Source organism: Triplophysa rosa, linkage group LG20 (assembly GCF_024868665.1).
Source record: "Triplophysa rosa linkage group LG20, Trosa_1v2, whole genome shotgun sequence".
NCBI lineage: Eukaryota > Metazoa > Chordata > Actinopteri > Cypriniformes > Nemacheilidae > Triplophysa > Triplophysa rosa.
This window is the reverse complement of record NC_079909.1, coordinates 19,846,796-19,858,646: the sequence shown is the minus strand read 5'-3', so window position 1 is coordinate 19,858,646 and position 11,851 is coordinate 19,846,796. Positions and strand designations below refer to the sequence as shown.

Here is an 11,851-nt window from a genome sequence, read left to right as displayed (position 1 = left end):
GTCACATTTCGTTGCCTTGTACTTGTACATGTGCAATGACAATAAATTGAATCTAAATCTAAAATATGTCGCACCGTTGTTATTTTTTTTCAAGTTACTTGTCCAGTCGGGCAAGTAAAGTATATCTCTCACTTGCCCATACAAAACATTCACTTGTCCCGGACAAGCGTTAATGTCGAGCCCTGCTTTTCACATTTTAAAATGATGATAAACGAAATAATGTTAAAACATTTGGAAAATGAATTTGATGAATATTAATTAAAGAAGCAACAAGAGCATAGGTGTCTTAGAAATGGAGACTACAAAACGGCAGTGTGCAGAGACGAAAGTCACAGGGCGGCGCGTTGCATATTATGCACGCTTGAGCTCAAGTTCAAAGTCTGCTCCCGATGGACGATGGGCAGGATTCAACTTTATTTTTACTCTGTGTTTTAGTTTAAAACGTTAATCAATAAATAGGCAGTGCGTGGCTGACGGGCGCAGAGATGGATTTCTTTGCGCACTCAGTTAATGTATGAATGTGCTGCATGATTTAATTACAGCTTCCTATCGGCGAGGCATATCGGCGTTATTTTCTTTATCGGGCCGATGCCGATAATTAATTTATAAGCCATTATCTGCCGATAATATCGTGCATCCCTAATTATAGGTTGTGTTGAGCCCATTAAAACAATATTATTTGCAAATATTTCAAACACATCAATAAATTCTTGTTCTTTAATTCTCTTTCTATATTATTTGAACTATTTTTAATAAAAAACAAGTGTCTGCAACTTTTGTAATTTGATGTCTGTCTTTAGCTACACAAAAGTCAAATCCAATTTGCACTCCAATTGTTCTTAAATGCACATATGTAGCTCAAGAAAATATTATTTTTTGTTTGGGACAAACTTGTTTTTGGACCTCGGTATTTCTAAAATCTTGCGTACGGCCCGGATTGAATATCGTCAAATCTTGAAAAGAAGTCCAGACGTTCGAAGAATCGACTTTAATTCTCTTTTCATGTTCATTAATGAATTCTATTTCACCAATCCTTCTGTTGCTGTTGGTTGAAGGTTTACAGTTATTTAATTTGACAAATTGTTAAAGAGCAGGTTTCAAGGTTTTTGTAAGTGTCCTAATGTTGTATTAGAGTCCCCAACAATATGTTCAAATGCATCAAAGGTAAAAAAACGGTGCTATTTTCTTAAAATAAGCATTTAGTATCTATCCATTTCTCAAAGATCCCTAAACGATTTCTCCGAAGCTGTTCAAATGTTCCGCTTCTCTAAGCTCCTCCCTACCGCGAGTCCAGTGTGCTCCGATTGGCCAACTGGCCCAATCAGTTGTGATTGGTCTTTCTTCATACACTGCGTGTCAGAAACGAAACGGCCATTACCACAGCTCTTATCTCAGGTCAGGAAGGTTTTTGTAAACAAAGACGAAAGTTTTTATCTTCATAAACTTATCTTCATAAACCATTCAGACTATTGTTTTCTGTTGATCTTTTTTCGTCATAGCTGTGGGAGAACAACAACGGCTCTATCCAAAAGTTGATCATTACTATACAGAGAGGAGTAACTGAGCAAGTTAGCCAGAGCTTCCAAAGATAATGCGCACACCTTTACATAATAAAATGATACAGTGCTGCAGTCCGTTTTTAAAATAATGACAAGCAAACCGTTTTGTTTGAAGGGGATCGTGACCACAGCTAAACTTTGCACACTTGACAAAACCATAATGTGAGACACGTTAGCAAAGTGCTACCGTGACTAAACGATAAAGGGATACAGTTTGTACAATACTACGACATGTAGAACGACAACAGTCTACAATAACCGCCACATTATTAGGTAAGAGTTGTATTATTAAAACTGTAACACTCTTAATTTATACGTTGTTTACCTGGAAACCTACAGCTGTACTAAATACACATCACGGATTAGCACAATTACTTTAACGTATATTGTAAGCACTCAATTTAACATGTACACATAATGTATTTATCATACTTACAGCTTGTGGTTATGAGACGCATGTTAGTCCAAATAAAGTTGGTATTGACTTATCTTTAAGGGTCTAGCGCAGGAGTCTTCAACTAAAATTGCTCGAGGTCCAGTAAACGAACCCTCTTTACCTGCCGAGGTCCGGACAATTAAATACCTAAAAATATGAATAGATGTTTTTTTTATATCTATACGATGGCATAACGATGTCTGACAACAATATAATGAAGGAACATGTGCAAAATGCCCTAATCTCTAAACCTGCACTGAACATATTCATTTCAACATTAACAACTTTAAAAGAAAACTAAAGTGTTGTTTTCTGCTGAACTGAGATTAACAAATAGCAGCATCAAGTTGTGACTGATCATCCTCCGATAACATTTCAGCTCTTCTTGTGGTTGTTGCAGCTGAAAGGGGGGTTTGTTTAATATTTTCTTTTAGTTCATGTCTTTATTTTCCTTCTAAAGGTGTTTCACAAAAGCCTCCATGCACTCTTTTACTTTTTTCCCATCAGTAAAGGGCTTGTTGTGTTTTCCTAAGATCCACTGTATTCTTAGTGAACATTCATTTGCTGGTTGTTGGGTGGTAAGTGAGGGAGGGAGGACCCGTGTAGATCGCTCCTACTGGGCTTTGAGCTCATATATTTTCCGTGTCCTTACCTCGGACCGCTGCGGGTAAGTTTCTTCAAAGTGTCCACGTCTAATTTCATAATGCTGTTTAAGGTTTCCAATTTTGACAACCGCAACAGACTCCGAGCAAATGAGACAAACCGGTCTCGTGCATATCAATGCAGGAAGAATAAATGCAAATCTCTCGACCCATTCATCTCAGAAAACATGGTTTTCGGCGTCAACTTTTCTAACTTTTGAAAAGGACATTGTTTTTCAGTCACTGACTGTTACATCTGTCTGCGCGCTGTGCAGCGAGTCTCTCTCGACTCTCTTCGCTCATCGACGTCTGAACTAGCGACAGTGCGCATATGTTAACTGTCCGTGGCGCCGTAGGACCCAAACTGCTACTGAGCGGACCTTGATGTGCCTGGTATAAATTTGATTGCATTAGAAAATAATGTTAGGCGTTCATTTTTTTTATTATGTCAAAAGTCTTTGAGGTCCGGACGGACGCATCTCGCGGTCCGCATTCGGACCTGAGTCCGCTAGTTAGTGACCCCTGGTCTAGCGGCTGGCAAATCCCGCGTTGAACTCGCCAAAATTTGAGAAGCAGTCGTCGGTAAAACGACGAGCACATTACACAAGGTTGGAATTGTACTGCAGTGGTATCGTGGAAAAAAAAATAACCACTGATCCATCACATCGTCATCCTTTGGCAGCGAAAACAAAGTACATTTGCGTTCACAGCACAAAACACAGCGTCCCCTCGACATGTTGTATACGCAACACTACCTGAAGTGCTAGTGGGAAGGTGGGGATTGTGCTGATGCATTACACTGTGACGTATCGATGTTACACTCAAAAGATTCGAAAGCCTAACGATTTGTTTGGGCGGTTCGGAGTCGACTCCTTACTTTGGAAGCCAATATCTTAATTTATCATGGACTTTTTGGAATAACAACTTTGCAGATCGTCAGAATTGAAGGAAAGCTACGTTACACACTGAAATGCCGGTAATTTTATGAGATTCATGAAACGTGCTCTTTAACATTGCACTATATTCCAATAAAATCTTGTGCATTGAACATGTCTTTGTTTGGTGTTCATTCATTTGTATGAGGTAGAGCTACAATAGTCCACTGATTATTTGACAAAATATTATAATAATATACATGTGAACAGTTTGATTTTTAAAACCACGACTTTTTCCAGATGTTAAATAAGGTCTGAAATCTTCAGGGAAGTCTGTATGTTTGAGTCTGGAAAAGTATGGAATTTCGAAATGGAAAATGTGTAGGAACCCTGGTCTAGTCCCAGAGCATTTGAGCTGTCTCAACTGAAGAGAACTTGCCCTGACATATTTTAGGCATAATCCTGGTTGAAGATAAAAACCGGGTCTGTGAAACCGGCCCTTGTGCTCTTTGGTAGTCCTTACAGTCACGCACACTAAAGGAGGTCGAGCGTTTTCACATCTGGCACCTTTTGGGACACTCTCTCCCAGTTTAAATCTGATGTTAAGACACATCTCTTTAGTCGAGCTTTTTCATAATGTGTCTTGATTCTTGCATTCCAGTTATATATGAGATTAAGCACAAACTCTGACTGAAATGTTGCGAACAGCAGCTGCTCTAATTATTCTCCATCTGTTTTTCTGTTTCTACCTCGGATGCCCATCCTGAGGAAACTAGAGACTACACCAGCTCCAGTTTACATCCAGACTTATGAAGACTTCAGATGATCTCTGTGAGGACCGTAGATGACGTAAGCTCTGGATCATCATACAGAACTATGAATTCTACAAATATTATTTCTTATAATATCTCTATGATCACTTTATCATTGCTTTAAAATGCTCATTAATTTTGTTCATTGTAAGTAATAGAATGTATACTACCTGTATTTTTATATCACGCCTTATAAGAGGTTTTGTCTGGTAACTTAGAAATAGTGGTGTAACAATACATCGACATGGATCGATGCATCGTCTCGTTATAAATTTCATAAAAATCAATATAAGGTACCTACATTTTGAAACTCTCCACGTGACCTTGCTCCTGTTGAAGCGCCCTAACTTCCCGTCATCCTCATTTGTACCACTACTGTCGTTTTTATCAAAGTAATATTTTGTATATTTATATCCTTCCGGGACTGTCCTTGGGTTGATTTGATTTGGTTTAGCATAGACATTGGTCCCTGGATCGTACGTCAACGCCGCCGCCATCTTGGTAGTGGCCAAAGCTGACTATAAACACATACAAGTAAATGGTGGAGCTGCAGTTTTCTGCATAAAAACACAATAACGTTTTCATTTCTCAACTAATTTCAATACTTTACTACTGTGTGCACGTGCAGTACAGAAACCTTTTGGCTCCGGTTAAAGATGGTTAGACTTGATCAGTTATTTATTATTGTCATACGGAATTATTAAAGCTCAAGCTTGTCAAGCATTCATTTAGATTTAATAATTGTGTACGCATCGCTAATGTGATTTAATTTAAGGTAGATGAAATGCACATGATCAGAACACGGCTCGTTCACTTTAAAAATCAAAACAAAACAGTACGGCTTTACTGTATTACTAAATACAGTGCTTGCATAATTATGAGGTACTCATACTTATCATGTTTTTTCCAGGCACATTTTACCAATTCCTAACCACATCAATCTGCTATTAATTGTGTATATAATCATTTATAAGTGATTTATTAATGGTTAACAAAGGCTTGAAGTGAGAAATGCTTTATAGTTAGGTGTGCAGAATTATTATATGGAGGACAAGAAATGACTTAAGAATAAACAAATAAATAAATACATGCATAAATACATAAACACAGAAATGAATAATTAAATAAATAAATACATGCATAAATAAATCGATAAATACATGCAGAAATGTATAAATAATTAAATCAATAAATAAATGAATACATACTGTATATGCGTAAATAAATCTGTCAACAATATTAACTTAGTACCATTTTTGTATTTCTACATTTATTTATTCATTTATTTTTGCATTTCTACATTTATTTCCTCCTTAGAAGTATAAGGACACCGCATAACGTGGCTCAAAGCAGCTGAGAACATAAAACTTTTCTGTTATCGTGTTGATATTTGATATCAGTGATAAACAAATGTATTTAATTTGGTTTTTCGTGGTCGTTATTTAAGGCACGTTAGCTTAACGTGAGATTTGTCCGTAAGGGCTCGTTCTTTTGACAGAAGCTATAGAGTTTAGAGAGTGCTGTGTTTCCATGGTCGTTGTTTAGGCGTGTTAAGCGTGTTAGAAAGTCCCTATTATCCGACTCGTCTCTTCTCGACGGAGACAGGTTTACAAGCCACTTTTTCTTGCGTTATTTTATACTTGTATTTTCCCCCTTATGAACAGCAACTTCTGCTATACAATAAAAACGTCTTGTGGTTTCAGGGTTTCGTTGATTTAGGCAACCATAAGCAACGCAAAAGAGGCCTTTTGAGCTTGTGTATTTCCTATGTAGAGTAGAACACACTTCATGGCCGCCATCTGCACGTCGCGCTACTCAAACGCAGTAACGTGACGTCATGCGCAAACACCCTATCCTGCATTGAGAAGGACCGCCTACCTCATTAACATACGGACACAGAAATAAATAAATGTAGTATTACAAAAATGGTACAAAGTTGATATTTTTGACAGATTTATTTATTTACACATTTATATATTCATTTACTTATTGATTTAATTATTTGTACATTTCTGCATTTATTTATATATACTCAAGTCATTTTTCGTCTTCCGTATTATTAGGCACTGTTTCTTTTACAGGTATAATGAGCCAAAAGACTTTTTGTATACCCCGAAAAGTAAAAAAATCAAAAGCACATTATGAGAATGCAATACAAAAGCAATAATATCTTTCTCTGTGTTCATCGGAACAAAGTGCATGATGACAGAATTTTCATTTTTGGGTGAACTGTCCCTTATGTGCGAAAGCAGCGTGTCTCTGTGGCTGATAAGCACATCGACAAAACACCCAAGGTCACTAATTTCATTTACATATTATCTAAAAAATAGTTTTTCATTGGGGAAATGGCTTTTGCTGTTATCCAAAACGTGGAGTACTGCACGTACACACAGTAGTAAAGTATTGAAATTAGTTGAGAAATAAAAATGTTATTGGTAATGTTATTGTGTTTTTATATACTGTATATATATACAACACAGCGCCAACACTGAAATAAATCACAGGCCATAATCGACTGGATAACTAGTTAACCTCACAAAGTTCGACAATCTATTGGTAAAATATCAAAAGATGTAATACAGTGGCTTAATGGCAAACCTTAGTCATGTTTTGTGTTAATCCAACAGCGATCGATAGACCAAAACACAACAAAGATAAGTTTTTACCATTTCTCTTCCGGCATGAGGGTGCTGTCGTTGAAAACGGTCCTGGCTTCAGCCTCCAGCAGTGACTGTGTTCCATCAGGTCGTATAAACCCGAGAGCCCGGGCAGGAGCAGCGACTGTGAGTGATATTACTCGATTATATGCTGCCTTAGTGCTGGTTCATCTGAAATGATTCATTTAAAGCATAACTATAGAGATATTAAGTGACTAGAGACATAATACATTTGTACTCGTAAATCACTGAAATGTGTCGAGAAATGTAAACGTGATTGTGCTTTTAATGCCTATATTTGTTACATTTTACAAGCAGCTACTGTATAACTGATAAATGAACATTTAATTCTCTTTTTAATCAATTCTCTTTTATAAAACTTGTGGTACAAAGATTAGGAAAATATGAATATTGTGTTATTTTTATTGTATTTAATGTATTCTCTCCACAAAAGGCACAAGGCACATCCATGTATAAACTTTTAAGGTCGTATAAAGTCTTTAAAGGTTGGATATATGCAAATTAAAAAGCAAAAACTTAAAAACCTTGACAATATAAAGAAGAATAGAGTAAGTGCTCTAGCATTATTTACTGACCTAACATCTTTTATTGCAGGTAAAAGATGAATGATACCTTCCAAGTATCCATAAAGAATTCAAATAAAATCCATGTGGGCCTAAACATGTATGTGTTGTTTTTAATTTAAGAATAATAAAGAAATGGTGTTCCAGAACTTCAATCTCATGAAGGTCAGTGTAGTGGCCGAAGATCATCATCAGGCTGCTCCGCCATCACAGTGCTCCACTCTTTTCTGATGATGTGTTGTCAGGTTCATCCCGGACTTTTATACACTGAAATCATTGCTATCAGATGCCCAAATGTCATTTCAAATCATGATCTCGTCCTGGCTGTAGTGGGGGAATGGTGTCTTCCCATCATAATCATCTGTGTTAAGGAACAACGCAGTTTAGTTCGGCACCTGCACGTAATACATGTACTGTATCTAATACAGTGAGTTCGACCCTTTTCACTTCACTTACACATTCAAGTAATGTGCATAAATGTGACTGAAGATTGTTGACTCGTGCAGATGCAGGTCATTTTGCTTCAGTGCTGGTGATAGTCTCACGCCATCCAAGAGATTTAATCAGTTTGCTTCATTTTCTCTATTGATTCAATTCCCTTTTGTTTAATATACGTTTACAAATCTATAATATGAATATATCTTAAATATAAAAATAATAGTAGTTCACCGGCAAATGTGATCATTTCCTTTCGGATAATGAAGTGAGGCCTCAGGGGGCTATGATGCAGTGACATCAATCAAGACTGACACATACAATGCTAATGACATGACCACCAGTCACATTTATATTTACTTGTGGGAAAAAAGTGTTTCAAGAGACTGAAATACCACAAATGACAAGAAATGTCTTGTTTATGGGCTCGTTGTCATATCTCTTAGAATTTTAAAGGCCCCGCCCCACGTCTAAAGACGCTAAGCGCAGGACATCGTTGACATGAGTGCTTGATCGGCGTCGCAAAACATGGAGAATAATAAACCTCCACTCGCAGTCGGGAAGAGGAAGCTTCTACTTTTTTGAGGGGTAATTTTCTCTCTGTATATATCTATCCACTATATTGATCAACTTGTTTTTTTTTTATAGCCATAGTTAGTTCCTGAATAAAGCACTCACTCATAACGGTCCCTTGCCGCCACCTACTGGACGTAACTGTAAACTGCACTGAAATCGTTGAAAAATCCCACACTAACACAGACTAACAGCCGGTCTTGTCACAATTTTTTATATCTAATAAACTAGTTTCTTGCATTTAAACAAGTATTTTGAAACAAACATTATTATCACAAAGTGTCAACCATCCAGTTGTTTTTAGGGAAAATAGTAAAATACTACATTGGTAAATAATGCTAGAATTATTGTGTTGGACGTACACTACTGTTAAAAGCTGTTGTTACGAATTTTTACCCCCCGTATTTTTACCCCCCGTAAACACTTTTATTATCCTGTTACATATCCGCGCACAACTTTGGTCTAATAGTACATTTAAATGTGAAGTGGATTGTGTTCCCTTTTAAAGACTTAAAGCGTATGTGTGTTTTAAACATTATATTGTGTATTTTCTCTTTTGTTTTGTGTTTTAGAAATGCTATATCAACACTAATACATCTGTTAAGAATTGTATTGTGCCGTGGCATAAAAGTTTATATTGAGCTTTGTACATGAATAAAAAACACTCTGTGAAGTCTACATAAATCACGTGACGCTCGAGCATTTTGAACTTCCGTTTCGCAACTATTTTACAACGCTTCGGGGTTGTCGACTCATCTGATGTATGTGAAATAAAAATATATATTTCAGTTTAAATATAATGCAAATAAAAGCAGATGCATTTTACAAAAAAAATATAAAAGTATGTCGAACCTGGTGTTGAGAATGAAAAGACTAGCTTTTTTCCACAGTGACGCGCTGTTCGCGGAAGTCACCAGTGGATTGTTGAATTCACTTACCGGGTGCTCATGTTGAGTCGGGTGTCAATCTCAACTCGATTGTTGTGCCGTTTAACGTCACCTTCACCGGTTCTGACCCACATAAGTCTCTATAACAACCGCTTTTTTAGAAACATGGAGAGTTGTGTGGTGAGGTGCGTGCCATGCGAGAGCAAACTGACCATCAGCTTCACTCTGGACGGGAGCAACAAACACATGCTGAGAGAACAAACAGAACCGCTGGAGAAAGTTCTGGCCAGAATGTCCAACAGTATCATCAAAGCACAAAGCAAAGATAAAAAATCAAAACGAAGTCGAGGTGAAACAGCTGCGGCGATTGAGAAACCAGAAATCAAACTGTGCGTCAACGGAGAGCCCGTGACTTTGGACACCGCGAATTCAGACGCATGGAAGGACGGAGCTGTGCTGCACGTGGGAGAAATTACCTACGAGGTGGTGAGAAACCCTCCAACATTCACTGTGTCTGAGCTACCTTCATCTCTGATGTCTGGCTTTCCGGTTTGTCCTAAATTAGAGGTGGAGTTTGGAGACGTCAAGGACGGCGAGTTTAGATGGTTCAAGGAGAACTCGCCAAACTCTCACATGAGCGGAGAGCAGGACTGCTGGAGCGAGGCTGGAGATGAACGTGTATTCACACCATCTAACCTCGACATTGGGTTGAAGGTGATGCTGAAATGCACACCAGGGAATGGATCCAGGTTTGGAGAACCCGTAAAGCTGGTGTCCGCAGGCACCGTGGAGGCTGGTCCGGGTACATGCACGTTTGATAACAGGCACATGTACACCCAGAGAGTCACAGACGAGACTTCAGTGAGGGTTGTGTCTTATAATATACTAGCTGACATTTATGCTCAAACAGATCTTTCCAAAACCGTCCTGTACCCTTATTGTGCTCCGTACGCGCTGGAGATGGACTACAGGCATAATCTGATCAAGAAGGAGCTCTCTGGGTATAATGCAGATATCATTTGCCTCCAGGAGGTTGATAAGGGTGCTTTCACGGATAGTTTGTCTCCTGCGCTCGATGCTTTTGGGCTGGACGGTGTTTTTAAGATCAAGGAAAGACAGCACGAGGGTTTGGCAACGTTTTTTAGAAGGTCCAAGTTTAGAATGCTCGCCCAGTATGACGTTACGCTAAGCAAGGCCTTGATGACGGATCCTCTTCATCAGGAACTTATGGATAAGGTGTCCACCAACTCCAGCCTCAAGGAGAAGATAGAAAACCGATCGACAGCTTTGCAGGTATTTTATTACACAACGTACACCAGCGTTGCTTTGTTGACCATGTTTAAGAATGCATCTCTATTTCAATTTCTCAGGTAACTGTGTTGCAGTCGTTGTGTGACCCTTCCAGGGTAATATGTGTTGGAAACACGCACCTGTACTGGCATCCTACCGGTAATCTTGATTTGTTTCACATTTTAGCGTAAATTGCTAAAGGTTTCTAACACCTTCTGTGTTGTGTTCAGGTGGAAATGTCCGGCTGGTTCAGATAGCTGTTGCTCTGAAGCACATTAAGCAGGTGGTTACAGAGAAGCATCCTGGAGCGTGTCTTATGTTCTCGGGTGATTTTAACAGCACACCCACCTCTGGACTCCTCCAGCTCGTGTGTCAGGGATCCGTCTTGGAGAATCATGACGACTGGGCGTCCAGCGGTCCGGAGGAACTGGTTCAGATGGCACTGGTAAACCCTTTACAGCTGGTCAGCGCTTGTGGGTTTCCAGAGTACACCAACTACGTCGGAGGCTTCCAGGGGTGTCTAGACTATATTTTCGTGGAGCCGCACGTGTTGCAGGTGGATCAGATTATTCCTCTGCCCAGCCATCAAGAAGTCACAACCTGTCAGGCCTTGCCGAGCGTCTCGCACCCCTCTGATCACATCGCACTGGTTTGTGACCTCAAATGGAGGTGAAAGAATATGTGGATGTTGTGTGATGGAAATGAAATAAAAATGACATTGTGCTGTCTACATAACCAACTCTTTAACACATTAAGTACATTTTTAATGTTTAGCTTTGTTTTTCCGTCACATAGCCGGATGCTTGATATAGAAAATATTATTTATAATGAATTATAGTGTTTAATATTCAGCATTAAAAAAACACTACATGGATGAAGTAAATGTTCAGCTTTTGGTAATTTTATCTCATCTCATTAATTTACCTTTTGATGATTGAACATTGACAATGTTACCAGACAATTTTAACAGCAAGTAAGATTATTTGCAATAAAATAAACTATTTGTTTAGACGCCACATTGGATGAAAGTGTCTGCTAAATGATTAGATGCGAACTACAGACATAAGAAAAGTGCATTGCTACTAATGTTACACTTGATGAT

At 38.4% G+C, this 11,851-nt stretch overlaps 1 protein-coding gene and 1 long non-coding RNA gene across 2 annotated transcripts; one reads left to right on the top strand and one right to left on the bottom strand.

The window, feature by feature from the left end:
• Positions 1-4,515: 4,515 nt before the first annotated feature.
• On the bottom strand, positions 4,516-9,619 carry LOC130570949 (uncharacterized). The gene is made up of 4 exons (XR_008965033.1): positions 9,511-9,619; positions 7,577-7,925; positions 6,990-7,151; positions 4,516-4,841 (listed from the first exon to the last, which is right to left on the bottom strand). It is a non-coding gene; the product is annotated as an uncharacterized LOC130570949 (long non-coding RNA).
• Positions 9,452-11,803, top strand: pde12 (phosphodiesterase 12). The gene is made up of 3 exons (XM_057361487.1): positions 9,452-10,752; positions 10,830-10,908; positions 10,980-11,803. Exons 1-3 carry the CDS (start codon positions 9,520-9,522, stop codon positions 11,420-11,422), a joined length of 1,755 nt encoding a protein of 584 aa, XP_057217470.1. The 5' UTR covers positions 9,452-9,519; the 3' UTR covers positions 11,423-11,803.
• Positions 11,804-11,851: the final 48 nt, after the last annotated feature.